Source organism: Bombus vosnesenskii, unplaced genomic scaffold, assembly GCF_011952255.1.
Source record: "Bombus vosnesenskii isolate JDL3184/JDL3185 unplaced genomic scaffold, Bvos_JDL3184-5_v1.1 scf7180000015277, whole genome shotgun sequence".
NCBI lineage: Eukaryota > Metazoa > Arthropoda > Insecta > Hymenoptera > Apidae > Bombus > Bombus vosnesenskii.
The window spans coordinates 1-20141 of NW_022883916.1; the positions used below are offsets into that span (position 1 = coordinate 1).

General features: G+C 44.9%; 2 protein-coding genes and 1 long non-coding RNA gene across 3 annotated transcripts; all 3 read left to right on the plus strand.

Annotated features, from left to right (window-relative positions):
* The first annotated feature begins 833 nt into the window (after window positions 1-833).
* On the plus strand, window positions 834-1741 carry LOC117241103. Its single transcript, XM_033507084.1, has 3 exons — window positions 834-1001; window positions 1076-1147; window positions 1226-1741. The coding sequence occupies exons 2-3, from the start codon at window positions 1100-1102 to the stop codon at window positions 1637-1639; spliced, it is 462 nt and encodes a 153-aa protein (XP_033362975.1). The 5' UTR covers window positions 834-1001; window positions 1076-1099; the 3' UTR covers window positions 1640-1741.
* A 2739-nt stretch (window positions 1742-4480) lies between these two features.
* Window positions 4481-5250, plus strand: LOC117241104. The gene is made up of 3 exons (XR_004494898.1): window positions 4481-4507; window positions 4593-4680; window positions 4778-5250. It is a non-coding gene; the product is annotated as an uncharacterized LOC117241104 (long non-coding RNA).
* A 14076-nt stretch (window positions 5251-19326) lies between these two features.
* On the plus strand, window positions 19327-19788 carry LOC117241102. The gene has a single exon (XM_033507083.1). The coding sequence runs from the start codon at window positions 19327-19329 to the stop codon at window positions 19786-19788; it is 462 nt and encodes a 153-aa protein (XP_033362974.1).
* The last annotated feature ends 353 nt before the right edge of the window (window positions 19789-20141 follow it).

Below are 20141 nucleotides of genomic sequence, written 5' to 3' on the forward strand. Positions count from 1 at the left end.
CAGTGGGAGGAGGAATGCGAAGATCAGCGGATGTTTCAGTAGTTGAAAACACCGTTCGCACAAGCCGACACAGCGGACAACTCCTTTGTTTAAAGTTTAAACAATGATTCTATCTTCAAAACCGTTCACGAAAATAAAACGAGATCAATGATAGGAAGTTCTAATTCAGTTCTCGAGGACAACGAGATTATCAGAGAAGAAGGAAATTTTCAAAATTAATTTTCTTACCTTGAGGAGTAGGTGCTGTCTGGTGCCATTACCTCAGCCGCTCCGGTGGTCGTCGAAGTTTTTGTTGGGTTTATTATTTGAACTCGAATGTAGTTTATTATCAACTCTTACTTTATTTATCTATTTTAATACAGACTGAGCAATTTACTAACTGGATTAATATCGCAATTACAATGCGCGTTTGTGTCTAAACGATGAAATGAGGACTTCAAAGATAAAATTTTCTTTTACTTAGTCGCGACTCTCTTTTCTTTACCGAAAAAACTAAAGACCCTGAAATACAATACAAAATTTCTAAACGCAGTGATGAGCGCAGTAACGAACGCAAAGAATAATGAGCCGTAATAACAAACGATCGCAAGAATTATGAACAAACTAATGAACGCTGCGCTATGTTGCTACGCTTATTTATAATGCCATCCCCCACGGGGTGGTGGTCCGCTGGGGGTACGCTTCCGTGGGAATCGGGATGTTGCAGTTTGGGCTTCTTGGAATCGTACGTGACAAAATGTAAATTCCGTATTTCGACTTAGTTTCTATCAGTCCTGTGTTTCTGCTGAGCTAGCGTCTAGGAGATTTGAAGCATTCCACGCTGATCTAGTGCGTTCCGCGAGAAACTTCCACGTGCTGTACCGTGGGAATTACCGGTGTTTCTTCGGCGCGTGGAAGGGCTAGTGGCTGCAGCATCATTATCATTTCAATGTTTGCTCGGGCAACACGCGCAACTCCGCTGCTCTCCCACAACAAGGACCTCCTTCGTTGAGTTATTTTTCGTAAGTTTGGATATTCGCATATTATGGTTGTTTTGTGATCTTAATGTTTTTTCCCTTTTTTGTTGTTCCCCTAGGCTTCGGTGATCGACGTTCGGACAATGTTTGCGGAGGCATTTCCATCAGAGGTTCCTTTCCAGACTTCCCTGGTACGTATTTAGTCTTGTTTTTAGTCTGCTTGATTCGTTCTATTTCGTTTTATTTAGAATATACCGTGTTGTTCTCAGCCCAAGCGAAAGAGGGATTCCGAAGAACCCATGGGCGACTCGGGAGGATCCATCAAACGCATGCGGCCCTGTGATAAACCACGAGTATCAGAGTGGTTGGAGGAACTATTCAACATTGATGCCGAGACCGTGTCGAAATTGGGCTTTGACGATTTGGTTACTTTCGACGAGAATTTCTTCGATGCAGAGACCGTCGTATTGGAGAGGGAACCCCCTCTGGTTGAAATCGTTGATACCGATCGTTGCGTGAAAGTTCGTTTTGCTAATGAAATTCCCGAAGAGGTTTTGGAGGCACATCATCGTCACCATGCTTCTGGGAGAAAGGGAATTTCCCCTGTTGTGCGCTATTGGTGTATGCGTGAGTTCAGCGAACTTTATCCCGGAGCTCCTTACTTCGATTTTGATTTAGTGTAGCTGCTTCAATTTCGTTGGTTCGCTGTTTGATGTTCCTTATTATTATTAATTTTTTGATATATTTTGTTTTGTGTTCAATATATATATATATATATTTTAAATGTGATAGTGTTAGATTATCTATTTTTTTTTTTAATTTTATATTGCCCCCCTTTTTAATTAATTATATATATATATATTTTTACATTTGTAGTTGCGCATAAAATTTATTAAAGAAAAGTGTTAACAATGTGTTTTCATGATTTGTTTCTCGCGCCTGACTTCCATTAATCCCTAATATTCCTGTCGCCATGATGCGTGTAAATCCAACATGGCCGCTCATAAATGTCATCAGTAAAGTTTTTAGTGACGGGTCTTTAGTTTTGTTTGATATTGAAGTAATTTTTGTCTGTCGCTCGTTTTTCCTTATTCTACCGCAATCAGAACATTCACTTATTAATATTGTTTTAAAGTGACAATAGTATAACTCGTGTGAATATACGTACATATATATATGTTTATGTCGTGTGTCACTTCAGTATGGCCAATGCTTTGCAATTCCTCGATTGCGTTATTTATTGTTTTGAGTAGTCCACTTTATAGAGTATTCGATAATATAAAACATATGCACTCACACATACACACACACATATATATATATATATACGTATTTATATGCACATTTCTCTTGCCCATGTAATGTTCATACGAAATGAAATGTTAATTATTTATTTTATATTAATTTCTTTTAATAAGATAGAACACGCACACGTATATATGTATATATTTCTGGCAAAGTGATTTTCATTCAGATTCTTTAGTGATATAGTGTTGCGTATTTCAGGTTATGTGTCAATCATTTGATTTCATATATACATATATATCTTGTATTGTGACAACATAGTATTGAAGGTTTTGTTTCTAGATTATTGTGCGTTTAATGTGTGTTTACATATTTGTGTTTGATGATAGAATTTCTGTATGCAATTCCTCAAGTCGTTGCGGTGTTAATTATTTTGAGCGTTTGGGCTATCGACAGGTTGTCGCTTAGTCCCAAGTGTTGTGTGTTCTATTTCTTTTGTAGATTATTAATAGTAGTTTTAGTTTAGAAAATAGATTATTTATATGTTTATATAGAGACATGCATGTTTCATAATGTAGTTCTTATTTTATAATGCTTTACCGGCATGTAAGCTAGTTTTAAGTATGTATTTTAGATTGTAGAATGCACATAGATTAGTAGTAGTTTAGAATATAGATTTTTATATGTTTGTATAGAGACATGCATGTTTCGTAGCGTAGTTCTTATTTTATAACTCTTTACCGGAACGTAGGCTAGTTTTAAGTATGTATCTTAGATTATCGATTTGAATCAATAATGTAGAAAGATCATACATTAATAGTAGTTTAGTTTAGAATATAATTTATATATTTATATATAGACATGCATGTTTCGTAATGTAGTTCTTATTTTATAATTCTTTACCGGAACGTAGGCTAGTTTTAAGTATGTATCTGTTTAATAGAATGCGCACACATATATATATGTTTCTGACAATGTAACTTTATTTCTTTAATAATACAATATTGTATGTTTTATGTATTCGTTAGACTATTAGTTTTTAACTTTGTATATACTTATATTTCATAAATTGATAATATTGTATTTATTGCATAGTATTATAAGCGCTAACTCTAATATTTACTAATTTATTACATGCCTTGCATATATGTTTATACTTATATGTAACTCTCCAAGTTGATTGATTAAAATATATTTATATATGCTTGTATTTCTGGCGTTTCAATTATTTCCCCTTTTGTAGTTATTCTTATTTCCCGGTTTATTTGTTTGGTTCGTAACTCGTTCAATCCGTTAGCTGGTTTTATTTATTTTATTTTATACTGATTGGATTTATTAGTCGCCCTCGCTTTGTTAATCCTTCCTTTAGTTTCGTAGCGCCGTGTGTTCGTTTGCGTATTCAAATCTTTATTCGCGCGTTTTGTATAGAATAGTTTTCTTGTTCTCGTTACGGCGTGTGCGGAGCGCGGGACGTGACACCCCCGCCCTTGGAGTTCAAATTTCCAAAGGAAATTTGACTGATGGTGTCTCTGAGTTCGCTCAAGGCGGACGTAGATGGCGTTGGTTGTTGAGTGACTATCGGTGTTATGGTCCATCATTCCCAGGATGTTTACTGTTCCAGGAACGGTTGTTTTCCTGTCGCTCCTCTGGCCAATGTGTTCAAGACTGCAGATTTTTCTGCCGGGAACATGACGTGGTCCCGTAGTGCATCGAGGTCTTTTTGGGTGTATATTCCGCTCGTGGCCAACGACGATGGTGCTGAATATTGCCACGTTTGGCGTACGTCCGGGCGGAGTTTGTGTGGTGCGATTCCCTTGCCAAACGGGTAGCTCCGAGTAGCATTTTGTTGTATGTCGTACTTTTACTTGTACCGGAATGTATTTGACTATATGGACCGCTTCTTCTGCGATCAAATCCATGTGTCTTGGGTTTTGGTTATGGCGTATGCAAATTCGTTGGGCGGTAAGTTTGCCAAGCTTAAAGCATTCTCTATTAGTTTCTTCTGTGTGTTGCGTCTTTGTGTCAGTATGGTGTTGTCATTTCTCGAGTTTATCAGAAATAAGAATAACCTTTTATAGGAAAAAAAATTTTTTTTTTTTTTATATTTAAAATATTTTTTTTTTTTATATATATATTATTTTTCCTTCCCTCCTTTTTCTTCTTTCTCTCTTTTTTTTTCTTCCCCCCTTCTTTTTTTTTTTATTGTTGAAACCTTTGTTTTATTTTAGGTTTTACACATTTGTTATCAGTGAAAGCAAATATTATGAATACTACTTGAGTTATAATACATATATGCGTAGGTATTGGTAAGTAATATAAATAAGATCTGTTTTGCTGCTATAAATATATATATAAGTATATATTATCAATAGGGATATATATATATTACAGATGTAGCTTGTCTTCGAGTATATATATATGTGCGTGTAATTGGTGATTATGACAGTTTACCTTGTAAGTTATTCGCATTATTAGTCAAGTGAGTGTTAAAATATCGCCTACTTTATAATATGCATGTATATATATATTGGTAAGTATAGGTGGAAATTATATGTACAAATATTATTTATTTACAGGTGGATAGCAGAGGTATTTGATTCGTGAGTAGCGTATGAATACTTCACAGTTCTACTGTAAGCATCCGTATTCCTTCGACCAGGAAAATTCTTTCTATATCTGTGAGATCGTTATAGACGGTCAGGCACAAGAGGCATGAGGTGGCGGGTTGTAAGTCCGCTAAGTCTATCTCACATGTGTAACACCGTGACACTTGTGTCCTCGCAGGCACTCCGCATATGAAATGTGTTGGTGGGGCATCACACAGTCCTTGGTCGTCCGGATCCAAGTTGTCAAAACAGTTCTGGCACAAATAATCCCTGTCTAATTGGTAGGCGGGGCGTATTAGCCGAACGCAGAGGCAGGACTGAACCTCCTCTTCCGCATCCAGATCGGCTGCGGGTGCGAGACCGTCCGGGTTGTTGGGGTTGACAAGTTCACCACCAGTTCTGTACACACATACGAAAACGGTTAATATATATATTTTATAATTTTATAAGTTTCGTTCAGATCTGTCCCTTTGTACAAATACTGTATCCCTGTATGTAGTATAATATATATATATATATATATATATATATGTCGGAGATGAAAGAACACCGGAGCCTTTGGAATTTTGGATAATCCCGCAACATTGTAACCTAGAGTCTACTATAGCTGTAATTGAACAATTGTAGTTATTCAACCCGATTGTAATTGTTCGAGAGTCGTGATAATGAGCTTGGGCTCGAGGCGACAGTCAGTCGCCGAACGTAGCCGCGGTCACGGGATGAACGCTTTGCCTAACAAAGGTATGGAGTAATTCTATAGCTCTCCTTAAAAGAAATATTCGTGGCGACACACGACAGTAAACAGTCCAACGGTTTCTGTCCCGTGGCTGGCCACACGCAGACCCTATTCTTCGAGTAAGATGATTGCCAGATGTCGATGCGTCTCAGCAGTACATGTTCGGCTAGCCCGAGGGCCCGTTATAAATCTTAAGGTTTAGTTAACTAAAGTCCTTCAAACAGACAAACAGTCTTTGTCCCAACTACGGGAAGATAGGGGAGACATATTTTTCAACGAGCGGCGTCTCCCACTAGCAACTGTCCCTCGAGGGCGGCTAGCATCTTTTTCTAACCACCGATATGGAGATTGACCAATTAGCAGCAACGCCAATTTCCCTTACTTTCTGAACGAAGGCTTTTCTCGACGAATCCGATGATCTCGTATCCTTAGACACACCCCATTATAGTTTTCCTCTGTGGCATCATCGGGACGGGAAAGGCATTCTCGCTCGCGATCTCATCGATCGAAGAGTAACGCCTTCGCGATCAGTGATTATTCTCAGACTTGGACTTTGTGAGTACGTTCTGTTGTCGTCCCGTTGACCGCGGATTCGTTATTGAGCCCGCGAGCATCGTCACTAGCGTCGCGAGTGCCGAACCGCCGTGATCAATTGTTAAGACTGTAATAATTCTATCATTGTAATAAACTACGCCTGTGTGTACCGTATCAATGGCTAATCCTCGAGAAGATTCATTTGACGCCCACAACCCCATTTCCAATGACCATCCGACATCAGAAGTGGGATCAGAACGGTTGCTAACGCTGGAAGGGCAGGTCGCTGTCATGAACAACCTAATCCATACGCTAATGCAACGAACGAATGCGGGAATCACCACATTACCACATTTTAACCCAGAAGTCGCAGGCGCCGACCCAGCCGCGTGGTGCGCGGCTGTTAGTAGGGCTCTACAGAACAACCCCCTGCGAGAAGACGCGCTACACTCTGCCTTAAGTGACTCTCTACAGGGTTCTGCAGCACATTGGCTGGCGCGAACGGTGGGAAACGGAGAAGTTACCTGGCCTGGAATTAAGGAACGATTCCTTACAAAGTTCGGTGGCCGAGAGACGACGTCCTCATCGTTAATCAAGGTATCCGGGGAACCGCGGGAAGCGGGCGAATCCACGGGGGCGTTTGCCGGCCGTGTCCGTTCCCTCCTACAGACGCGGTGGCAACATTCTACGCTAGACGAAATACTTAACGCTGTCACTCTCTACATATTAATTCCACACGACCAACGTCTTAAACGATTGGCCCTCACGAGCGATATCAGAACGGAGGACCAATTCCTGAGCGAGATGCGACCCTTCTGTTACGAAGAAGAGTCGACATTTTCGCCGAGATATGCACCGGCGGAACCCGAAGCTAAGCGTCGCAAGTTATCGGGCCACCAGACGAGGTGGCATTACTGTGGTACTCTCGGACACAGAATAAAGGACTGCTACAAGAAGATGCAGAACGAACAGCAGAGGGATGCACGTCGCCAGGAAGGAAACCGACCGGCCGCACCGTCCAAGGCGGTTTGCTACAGGTGTAAAGCGGAAGGCCATATCGCACCTAACTGCCCGGCGCGACGGGACGGTAGACCAGGCCCCAAGGATGAGCGTAAAGTCAGCTCCTGCGTGGTGGACTCCCCAGCCGGTAGTTTAAGTCATCTGGGTGAGTCGTTCCCATTTTATTTCGATTCCGGAGCCGAGTGCTCATTAATTAGAGAATCTGTCGCTCCGAAATTCTCCGGTAGAAGAACGACAGATATAGTAGTTATGCGAGGAATAGGAAACACCTGCGTTAAGAGTACATCCCAGATCTTATCTACGGTACGCATTAACTGTTTTACATTGGAGATAACCTTCCACGTTCTGGCCGATGGTCACCTGCATTATGATATCATGATTGGCCGCGAGATCTTAAGCCAGGGTTTTGATGTAACTATTACACGGAATAGCGTCGATATTTGTAAAACGAAGACTATTAATGCCTGTAGTAAAACCCCCGAGGACGAGATCAATATCAATGCGGTTGACACTGACGTGGTTGGTAATGATAAAAGTCGGTTAATTTCTGTCCTCGAGAAATTCAAAGATTCATTCATTACGGGCTTCCCACGTACTCGCGTAAGCACGGGCCAGTTGGAAATACGGTTAATCGACCCTAATGTTACCGTGCAAAGAAGTCCCTACCGACTTAGCGAAGAAGAGCGTATTATGAGTACGCTAAAAAACATGTTCACAACAATAGAAACCACCGGGCGGTCCTGGCAAGACGCGATCGGGGAAATACAACTGGCCTTAAATTGTACCACCAACCGCGTGACTAAGTCAAGCCCGTTGGAACTACTAATCGGTAAAACAGCGAGACCCTACGGCTTATCCCTACCCGACAGTATCGAAGAAAGAGAGGTAAATATCTCCCATGTAAGACAGCAGGCGATAAAGGATATAGAAGCAAGCGCCAAATACGATAAGGATAGGTTCGACAAAAACAAAGCTAAAATAGTTAGGTTCAACCTTGGCGATTTCGTGTTACGTAAAAACGAGGAAAGAAACCAGACGAAGTTAGATCCGAAATTCAGGGGTCCATTCGTAATAGCAGAGACTTTGGAAGGAGATAGATATACCCTAAAAACCTTAGACGGCAAACGATCATATAAGGACAGACACGACAGACTGAGCAAAATGCCAGAAGGTTGCGTCCCTGCTGAGTTAGACGTCTGCGGTGATGACAACGGCGGTGATAATAACGATGCAAGTACACTGACCTCAGAGGATCATTAACACTGCGTTGTGGTCATAGTAATACACCGAGTGGTTTTATGTGCTTTTTGTTGTTACCCGTTGAGTGGGTTTATGTGCTTTTTGTTGTAACCCGTTGAGTGGTTTTCTGCGCTTTCTGTTGTAACCCGTTTAGTAGTTTTCTGCGCTTTCTGTTGTCACCCGTTTAGTGGCGTTCTGCGCTTTCTGTTGTAACCCGTTTAGTGGTTTTCTGCGCTTTCTGTTGTAACCCGTTCAGTGGTTTTCTGCGCTTTCTGTTGCAACCCGTTTAGTGGTTTCCTGCGCTTTCTGTAATACACTCAGTGGTGTTCTGCGCTTTCTGTTATACGCCCAGTGTGGCGCTCTGCGCTTTCTGTAACGCACCCAACGTGGCAATATGATCCAACAAACTGAGATTCAGTTTCAGATTCAGAGAAACAGTGATGGACATGGCGCGTTGTTTGTTAACGGAAGCGAAAGTACATGAAAAATATTGGCCGGAAATAGTATGTACAACGGCATACTTGAAAAATCGAATACTAGCAAACACTGTAGAGAGGAAGACGACTTATGAAATATTTTTCGGGAGAAAACCAAGTGTTGAAAATTTATATCTGTATGGAAGTAAAGTTTTTGTAAGAAAGCCAGAACAAAAAAGAGTTTCTAAATGGGATAAAAAGGCAGATAGGGGAATTCTGTTAGGATATATTGAAGTAGGTTAGAGTAGGTAGAATCCTATTAGGTGGAAAAATAACAGTAGAGGTCATAGAAACAGACACAAAATGTATCGGTTTTGAGGAGAATCCATTCGATGCAGATAGCGATGATAGTAAAGATAATCATTTATTGGACAGCATGAATAAGGAAGAGTTAGAAAGCAGAGAAGATGAAAATGATAATAGTTCTGAAAACTTAGCGAAGTGAATAAATTGTTAAAGTGTTGTGCTTAGTAAAGTAAGTGATAGTGCTAAAATGGAATCAGCAAGTGCGGAGATCGAGATGTTATGTGGCGAAGAAAACTAGCTCCAGTGGCGTTTTGTTATGCGTACACTTTTGGAGGAAGATGACGACCTGATTAACGTGTGTGAAGGGAATCGGTGTCATCCAGGTAGCAGCGCGGAGAAAGGAATCGCTCGTGAAAGATTTTTGAAGGCAGATCGGTTAGCGAGAAAATTAATTGTGACCTCAGTAGGAAGGAAACCGTTGGATCTTTTTTTATGTTGCACAACAGCACATGAAATGTGGAAAAAGTTGAATATAGTATATGACATGAAGTCGGATGAGAATCTAAATATAGTCCAGAAGCAGTTCTTTAATTTTTAATGGGAAGAATCTGAAAATGTCCCTTACAACTTATCAAAGTTAGAACTGATGGCGGCGAAGATGAAAACCCTTAGGAGTGAAATTGGCGAGAAAATGCTGATAACACGCATTTTATCGGTGTTACCAAACAAATTTGACCATTTTCATAGCGCGTGGGATTCAGTGGAAGAATGAAAGAAGACCTTAGACAGACTTAGTACCAGGCTGATGACGAAAGAAATCAGATGGAAGAAAGACGACCAGGAAACATCGGTGGCGCTGGTAACAAAAGGTAACAATTATAAAAGGGAACAGCAGAAGCGGTCAAGCAAACGTGAACACGAGAAACAAGGACCAAGATGCTTCAACTGTGGAAAAGTTAGCCATCTAAAGGAGGATTTCTTTAGATACTTTATATGCAAAACGAAAGGCCACACCAGTAAAAATTGCTTTAAAAAAAATAAAACAAACAACAGCAGAGACAGCCAGGAACCCAGAAATCAAAATCGAGATCATAGCGGAATTGATCTATTAAGAAGCACCTCAACGATATAAGCGGCAAACCATGATGTTTGGGTAGTCGACTCAGGAGCTACGGATCACATGACAGGACGACGGGAATGGTTCAGCGTCTTCGAAAAATTCGATAACACGGTGAAGATAGAGATCGGTTCCTGGATGCGTGCGGCAAAGGAAAAATCAAGGTAGAGACTTTTGTGGACGGCAAATTGGTAGCATGTACAATGAACGGCGTCCTGTATGTATCAGGTATGAAAAGAAATCTATTTTCCATTAGATCTGTCGTAAAAAGGGGCATAGATTTCTATGTTTTAAAGGAAGGGACAAATTGTATGTTTTACAAAACCAGAAAATAATAGCAAGAGGTTCTGTTATCGGAAATTTATATAAAGTCGATATGCGAGTTATGATACCGCCAGTTTGCAATCTTAGCAATAGAGCGGAGTCACACGCAGACAGACTGCAGTTATGGCACGAACGGCTATGTCATCAAAGCATCAGACACGTTAAGGAATTTTTAAAAAATTCGAATATGAAAGTTGTAGAGGATAGTAACTGTTTCTGCGAAGGTTGCGCGTACGGAAAACATAGATCGAGTTTTCACGAGAAAATCAAGCGTACGACTAAACCTCGCGAAATTATTTATACGCATGTATGTGACCTTATAGAAGTCGAGTCATTGCGCAAGAAACGGTATTTCCTTATGTTTAAAAATGATTTTTTTAAATTCACAAAGATTTACTTCTTACGACATAAGTCAGAAGTAATCGACAAATTAAAAACTTTCTGCCTAGAAGTTGAAAATCAATTCAACAATAAAATCAATGAAATTCATAGTAATAGGTGGGTTTTAACGGTAAAGCTAAATCCGAACAACTCGGAACGATACAAAGCGCGACTTGTAATAAAAGTTCACAGAAAGAAGACATAGATTATAAGGAAACCTATAGTCCCGTTGCTCGGTTTGACACAATTAGATTACAAATTTGATTAAAGATCAGTATTGCTGCAAAAATAATTTACACCTTGGACAGTTTGACATTAAAACCGCATTTTTATATAGAAGTCTGAAAGAAGATATCTATATGAAACAACCTAAAGGTTATGATGATGATACGAATCGCGTTTGTAAATTGCTAAAAAGCCTATATGGCTTAAAGCAGTCTCCGAGATGTTGGACGGAACGTTTCATAAAATTTATTTCAAATTTAAAATTTAATCAGAATAATGAGGATCCTTGTTTTTATATTAATACAGAGATGACAAATTAATGTTGATGACCATATACGTTGACGTCGCCCAAAAGCCAGACATCTGCCGACTTCCGGATATGTCGATAACACTTAGTCATGCGATAACGATAAGAATAAACAATAACCGAACTCCCACCCATAAGATATGTGAATCATAATGAAGGTATAAAACTCCCAGTCCTTTAGTCAGTAAGGGAGTCTGTATTCTACAATGGAATTGTAATATTGTCGTATTAATAAAGCATACGAATGGACTATTCCTCATTCGCCTTTTTTTTTTTATAACTCCTCGTCATTTATTACGTGGCAATAGCAACGACGACAATTTAGAAGACGACGACAACGATGAGATTGGCGTGATTGGGGACCATTTAGACGTCAACGGTCCAGGAAATCGCGATCTCAATAATCAAGACGGCGGAGTTCGGGTAACTTCAGTGAAAAGACGACCAAGGCAAGAGGAGCCTAAGCGCACAGTGTTAACGCTCAAGGATGTAGAAAACTCGCTAGAGAAATTCAGCGGGAATAATCTGCTGAGTATAAATCGGTGGATAGAAGATTATGAGGAAATGGTAGAAATGTGTGGTTGGTCAGACTTCCACATGGTAGCTTTCGCTAAGAAACTGCTCACCGGCTCCGCTCAAGCTTTCATACGAGAAGAACGATGCACGATGTCTTGGGCAAAGCTAAAAAAGGCGCTGAAAGAGGAATTTGAGAACGTAGTGAGTGACCAGCGGACATCGAGAGTTGGCATATAGAAAGAAAAAAGCCGATGAGAGTCTACAGCAATACATGTACAATATGCGCGAGATTGCGGGACAAGGAAGAGTTGATATACAGTCGTTAATCGACTATATTATTCAGGGTATTCCTGATGAGATCGCAAATAAGGCTACGTTATACGGAGCCAGGAACATGCAACAGTTGGAAGAACGTTTTAAGCAGTACGAAGCGATGAAAAGAGATATGAAAGCGAAAACAAAATTTAGAGAACGCAAGGACGATAAGGGGAAACGATCAGAAGTGCGAAATCAGTCGAGGCAAACAAGTAGTGACAAAAGAAGATGTTTTATTTGTGGTGGTGAGGATCATTTAAGTGCCAAGTGTCCAGAGAAAGAAAAAGATGTTAAATGCTTTAAGTGCAACGAATTTGGACATATTGCGGCGAAGTGTACAGCACGACCAAAAGAGACTTACGTCATATCGAGACCCGAGAAGAAGAAATACATGAAAGAAGTGTCGATAGAAGACTGTAAGTATATATCGTTAGTGGATACGGGTAGTGATCTCACATTTATATGATCAGACGAGTATGCGAGGTTAGGATCACCAACTCTAGGTAATTGTAAGCTTAGGTTTGAAGGTTTTGGATCCACTGACAATGAGACCTGGGGCGAATTTACGAAGGTAATGACGACCGATAGGCATGAATTTCCAGTCACTTTGCATGTTGTTGCAAATAAAATATTGTCAAGACACAGCTTTCTTAAACGGAACTATAAAATCGGAAGTATTTGTAAAACAACCTATAGGTTACGACGATAAAAGCGGGAAAGTATGTAAATTATCAAAAGCGTTATATGGATTGCGTGAAAGTTCAAGCGCTTGGTATGAATGTTTCGACGAATATATGAAAAAATTAGGATTTCAAAGAAGTAAGAGTGATTATTGTCTGTATATGAAGTATGAGAGCGATGATGTTATATATTTAATTCTATTCGTAGACGACTTTTTAATATGTGGAAAAAACATAAGAAAAATCGATGAAATTAAAAAAAAATTGTCAAACAAATTTTTGATGAAGGACTTGGGTGAAGTAAAGACTTACTTAGGAATAAACATTGAATACGATAATAAGAAGTGTGAGATGAAACTGGATCAAAGTAGTTATATAGAGTCATTAGCGAAACATTATAATATAGAACACAGTAAATTATATTTTACACCAATGGAACAAAACTTAAGTTTAGAACCCGCACAATCAGCTTTAGACGATATAAGATATAGAAATCTCATAGGAGCTTTGTTATATATTAGTACTGGAACAAGATTAGACGTTAGCTATAGTGTAAATTATTTAAGTCGATTTCAAAACAGTTACAACGAGACCCACTATAAATATGCATTGAGAATCTTGAAATACTTATATTTAACTAGGAAATTAAAATTGACTTATAAAAGAAATTTGAATGCTGAAGTTATTGATTGTTTTGTTGACGCTGATTGGGCTGGAGATAAAGTAGATAGAAAATCCACTACGGGACTTATCATAAGATTTTTCGGAAACGCAATTTACTGGAAATCGAGAAAGCAAAGTAGCGTAACAAAATCATCAACAGCCACCGAGTATGTAGCTTTATCGGAAGCTGTGAGCGAAATTAAATTTGTAAGAAAATTGTTGAAAGATTATAAAATAATAATCGAGACACCAATAAAAATTTACGAAGATAATTCTGGGGCGATTGCGATATCAAAATTTGGAAATTTAACAAAAAATTCTAAGTACATTGAAGTTCACTTCCATTTTGTGAATGAAAGTTACGAAAATAAAGAAATTGACATTATAATAGTAGATTCAGAAAATAATGTAGCTGATATTTTAACGAAGGCTCTAGGGAGGAACAAATTTGAATATTTTAGATTATTTTTAAGAATAGTTTGATTGACTTATAAAAGCAAATGAATATGCAGCACAAAAAATTAAGGAGGTGTGTTGAGATATGTGTAATTTTTTGTGCTGGACTGAGTTAAGTGCGTAGTAGAAATACTTATATGTATATATCACTGCGTGGAAGTATGTGTGTGTGCGCAGCGTCTCGAAACAAAGGAATGTAAACAGTCGATCGGTTAAGAGTCGTCGATGAAGAGTCGGGTGTAGAAGGTGCTGAGACGCGTGCAAGTGTGTATCGATAAATATATAAAGAATCGTCCATGTAATAGTTATATCATTATTTTAGTAATAACTGTCAATATAAATTTAATGTTCCTATAACATTATTTCGGCTTCAAAGATCCACAATTCTCAACAGTACTTCTAGCAGACGAAGTTAAGGCAGCTCAAGTAAAAGGCAAAGGATCGGGTATCATAAAGTATCCAAGCAATGGTCAGACAATAAACATGAATGTTGACAATGTGTTGTACATACCTGGACTAAGCTCGAACTTACTCTCGGTGAAAAACTTAACGAATGATGGCTATAAAGTAGGTTTCGAGTATGACAGTTGTCGTATTATAAAAGATGGAGTAGTAGAAGTGTTTGCTACAGCCTCAAGCAACTTATATCTACTGCTGACCATCGAAAGTGCATATACAATTAAGGAAAAGGAACACAATGAAAACTGTCGACATACCTGGCCTAAGCGTTTCGGGCATAGAAACAAAGATGCAATAAAGCAATTAGAGAACGTACTTGTAACGGGGATAAAGATAAAGGACTGCGGCATAAGAGAAATTTGCGAGTGTTCTATAAAAGAAAAAATGACGAAAAAACCTTTTCCTAAAGAATCAACGACGAGGACGAGTAATATTATGGATCTTATACGTACAGATGTTTGTGGCCCAATGCAAACTGCACCTCCAGGTAACAAAACGTATGGGAGTCTGGTGGGGGGATATATGGGAGGCAGACGTAGAGAGGACGGAGCTGCGAGCGTAATCGAAATCTCCGGAAAACTGGAGAGCTTAGGCAAGGGAGGTAACCAGAGTGGAGGACTAGTGCCTGTGAACGCAAAGCGGGTGTAGATACAAGAAATCTGGCTTGGACAAGGCGTTAAAGCAAAACCAACCAAGTGTGAGGTTAGGATGGTGGAGTAGCCATATCAGGACGCGTGACAACAGCGCCGCTACACGGGCTACCCGAGGAACTACCAAGACGCAGCCATATTGGCACGTGCGCCGAAGCGCGTCGCGCGGGCCGCTCGAAAGTGACAGCGACTGGCAGAGTGACAAGTGCGGACTGAGCGACATTTCCCGCCCAACGGGGAAACAGACGCAACCATGGCGAAAGAGAAGGAGATAGAGGAAAACGCTAGGGGACGGAGGGAAACGGAACTGGCTGCGGAGCCGCCACACGTCAGCACCAGGAGCATGACGAAGGCGATGCCGCCAAAGGAGGGACCCTCCCGCTTCACGCTGGACAAGGAGGGAATATGGACCGAAGAAACAACAGAGGAGGAGGAAATCCCCGCCAGAGAAGCACCCCGAGCGAAGAGAAAGAAGGCCAATGAATCCCCCGAACTCCCCGCGGACCCGGCTGAAGAAATGAGAACAGCTACAACGGCGGACATAGGACATAGGAGCGGACATAGGATTCGCCGGGCCGCCGAGGTGGCCAAGGCTGCCGAGGCACCCCGCAGCCACAAGGGCACGCAGGGGAAAACCCTGAAGGAGGCGGCGAGAACCATCACCGCGGGCGTGACAGAAATAGTGAGGAGAATGGACCCTGTCACCGACGCACTCGCTATAGCGCAAGGACGCATAACAACACTGGAGGCGGCGGTAGAGGCACTCCGAAAAGAGCTGGCCGCGCCCCACCGGACTGGAGGAACGACTGCAGAGAATAGAAAAAGGAGAAGGAAAGGAGGTCGCTCCTGCCGCGAACACGAGAGGGATGGAGCCAGGAGCCCCAAACGCCCCAGCGCCCAAGGGAGGCCGAACAACTGTCACGGAATGGCAGACCGTCGGAAGGAAAAGAAGCGGAAAGAAGAAGGAGGCAGGGAAGAAGCAGCCGACGAAGCTGATCCCCGAGACAGGGGCGGAGAGCCAGAGGAAAACCTCGGAGAGTGGATTGGAGAACGCACGAAGAGGGGGAGGCAGGGGGCCCCTCCCACGCACACCGCGAACGTCAGCGGTAACAATCACCCTGACGGACAAATCGAGCCAATCCTACGCGGAGGTGCTGGCTGCGGCCAAGGACAGTGTCTCCCTGACCGAGGTCGGCATCAATACGATGAGGATGCGGAAGACCATCACCGGAGGCGTCATCTTAGAGGTTCCTGAGGACCAGGGAAGGGAGAAGGCCGCAGCGCTCGCAACACAGCTGACGCGGGCTCTGGGCCCGAACAAGGTCCACGTGGCGACACCCTTCCGAGCCGCGGAGGCAAGGGTGTCCCTGATAGACATATCGGCCACCAAGGCGGAAATCCAGAACACCCTGGCGAAGGAGAGCGGCTGCAAGCCGGAGGACATCCGGCTGGGAAAAATCCGCCCCGCCCGGAACGGACTTGGCACCGTGTGGATACGAGGCCCTGCCAGTGCAGTGAGGAAACTGGCCCAGGCTGGAAAGGTCGCCATAGGCTGGTCGACGGCGAAGGTCGAAGCCATCGAACGGAAACCGTTGCAGTGTTACAGGTGCCTTGGTATAGGACACACGGGGAAGACCTGCACCGCCAAGGAGGACAAGGGGCACCTGTGCTTCAGATGCGGCGAACTAGGGCACCAGGCGAGAGCATGCACTACTGCGAGCCCGAAATGCCTGCTCTGCGAGACGCTTGGAGCACCGTCGGTGCACAGGATGGGGGGACCGGCCTGCGCCCCCTCGAAGAAAGGAACGAAAGGAGCCGCCCGCGGATCCACGGCTGCAAGAGGCAGCGAGAAAGGCTCCCCGTCGCAAAGCGACCCTAAGCCAGCGAACAAGGAGGTGGGCACGGAGGAAGCCACAAGTAACGAAAAAACACCAAAGAACTGAGAATGCGCATCCTCCAGATTAACCTGGGAAGATCAAGGCAAGCACAAGACCATCCACCAAACCATCCGGGAGAGCACGGTCGCCCTAGCGGTGGTGGCGGAACCATACAGAGTTCTGGATGCCCCGGAGTGGGTCGGAGACACGGACGAAATGGTTGCCGTCACCTGGACATCAACGTCCGGGGCGTTCGCCCACGGAGCCCTGCTGGAACGCGGCAAAGGGTACGCCGCGGTCGAGTGGGCAGGGATGATGGTGGTGGGGGTGTACGTGTCACCTAACAGCGGACGGGCAGCGTTCGAGGAATTCCTAGACGGAGTTGGCGACTGCGCCAGGCGACGACTCCCCCGACAAGTGCTCGTCCTGGGAGACTTCAACGCGCACTCCACGGAATGGGAGAACGCCAGGACCAACGCGCGCGGCCGCACGCTATCAAACTGGGCCGCGGGACTTGGACTTCTGTTGGTGAACAGGGGCTCGACCAGTACCTGCGTGACGTGCAGAGGGAGCTCCATTGTTGACATAACACGGGCCTCCCAGAGGCATTCAGGCGGATCTCAGGCTGGAGAGTGGCCGAAGGGGTCGAGACGCTGTCGGACCACCTCTACATATTCATGGAGGTGAACGCACCTGGACCTGGAATGGCGACGACAAACGACGGGCGCGGGCCGCCGAGAAAAAGACGCGCGCGCCCACCGCCTAGATGGAAAATAAAGGAAAGGAATGAAGATCTACTCCGGGCGGCTGCTATAGCAACAGCTTGGAGCTGGGAGACCTCGACAACGACGACCGAAGCAGACGTGGAAGAGGAGGCCGAGAACCTCCGCCAAGCCATGACAGCAATCTGCGACGCATTCATGCCACGGGCCACACCGGGCACGGTGCGAAGCAGAGCAGTCTACTGGTGGAACCCCGACATCGCGGAACTGAGGACGAGATGTGTCCGGGCCCGAAGACAATACCTAAGAGCCCGCCGTTGGCGACGACGCGACGAAGAAGAAGTCTCCTTGCGCTACCGGGCGTACCGCGCGCTACGGCGCTCGCTACAAAAGGAGATTAAAAAAGCGAAGGACCGTGCCTGGTCCGAACTGGTCGAAACAGTCGAGTCGGACCGATGGGGAAGGCCATACAGGACGGTGACACAGAAACTACGCGCGAAGGGCCCCCTGGCAACGACAGAAATGGAACCTGCGCTGCTGACGCGGATCACCGGAACGCTCTTTCCCCCACAAGAAAACAGAGCGGCGGAACGGCCACGGGAAACGACACGACCGCTGGAATGGAGGGACGACTGGGAAGTCACGGAGGAAGAAATATGGGAGGCAACCAGAAGAATGACCTCCCGCAACGTGGCACCGGGCCTGGACGGAATCCCTGGCCGGATCTCGGGGGAAGTGATGGGGGTCATGGCCCCCAGACTCCGGCACCTCTTCACAAGATGCCTGAGGGAGGGAGTCTACCCCCGGGCGTGGCGGACGGCGAGACTGGTCCTGCTCCATAAAGAAGGCCGACCGACGACCTCGCCGTCAGCGTACCGGCCGATATGCCTACTGGACGAGGTCGGCAAACTACTCGAGAGGGTAGTCGCAGCCCGCTTGGAACGACACATAGCGGGGCAAGTGCCAGGTTTGCACGAAAACCAGTACGGCTTCCGAAAGGGGCGCTCGACGATTGACGCGGTCAGACGCGTACGAGCGATTGCGGAGGATATGGTCTCCCGGAAAGGCGTGGCGCTGGCGGTTTCTCTGGACATCGTCAACGGGTTCAACACCATGCCATGGGACAGGATAGTGACGGTCCTGGCGCAATTCGAGGTTCCCAGCTACCTCGTCCGGTTGATCCGAGCCTACCTCGACGACAGGTGGGTGTGTTACACCAGTAAGGAAGGAGAGGAAAAGCGATCCGTCGAGCGTGGCGTCCCGCAGGTCTCGGTGCTGTGCCCCATACTATGGAACGTTGCGTACGACGAGGTACTGCGATGCCCGCTACCCCCAGGCGCGGCCATGATATGCTATGCGGACGACACCCTAATCCTGGTCGAGGGTCGTGGCTGGCACGAGACGCTGCGCATTGGCGAAATCGCAACGGCCAGTGCGACCCGTGCCGTGAACGAACTGGGCCTGAGAGTCTCCCCTGCGAAGTCGGAACCTGGTTCTTTGACAGGAAGAGGCGCGGGACACCACCGCCCGGCCATGCATAAACATGGCAGGTGAAACCGTCCGGGTGGGATCACAGATGAAGTATCTGGGACTCACCATCGACAGCCAGTGGACGTTCGAGCCGCACTTCGACTCACTGATCCCGAAGGTGTCAGCGGCTGCCAATGCCCTGTGCGGCCTACTACCGAACATCGGCGGGGCCGGAGACGCGGTGCGCCGACTTTACGAGGGCGTCGTTCGGTCACGAGTGATGTACGGGGCCCCAGTATGGGCGGACGACCTGATGGCAAGCCGTCGCAGCATTCTGCTCCTGAGAAGGCTGCACAGAGTGACCGCCATCAGAATCATTAGGGGATACCGGACGGTGTCTCACGCGTCGGCGTCCACCCTAGCCGCGTCCCCCCCGTGGGAGCTGCGGGCGCTGGCGCTCAAAAAGAGATACACCCGCCGGAGAGAATGGCACCCGGGAGAAGACCCCACCGAGCAGGCGGCTCCAAACGACACAGGAACCGCCGAGGAGGACACATGGAACCTGTGACGATCCCAACTGATCAACGGGAGAAGCGAACACCGAGGCGCGGATGCGGTCCTACCAAACTGGGAGGCATGGAGGAGCCGCCACGGCCTCCCACTCACATTCAGGATGACACAAGTGCTCACCGGACACGGCGTGTTCGGCGAGTTCCTGAAGAAGATCGGACGGGAGACAACGGACATCTGTCACCACTGCGGGGAGGGCAGGGACACAGCCCAACACACCCTGGAGCTCTGCCCGGCGTGGGAGCTGCCCCGCTACACCCTGCGACACGCCATAGGCGAAATACTGACCCCCTCAGCTATCGTGGAAGCGATAATGAGAGGGGCACAGGAATACGAGGCCGTCCGCCTCTT

Coding starts and splice junctions, on each gene's coding strand:
- LOC117241103 (XM_033507084.1), top strand. CDS start 1,100: ATGTTTGCGGAGGCATTTCCATCAGAGGTTCCTTTCCAGACTTCCCTG. Junction 1,148..1,225: donor TTCCTTTCCAGACTTCCCTG/GTACGTATTTAG, acceptor TGTTGTTCTCAG/CCCAAGCGAAAGAGGGATTC.
- LOC117241102 (XM_033507083.1), top strand. CDS start 19,327: ATGAAGTATCTGGGACTCACCATCGACAGCCAGTGGACGTTCGAGCCG.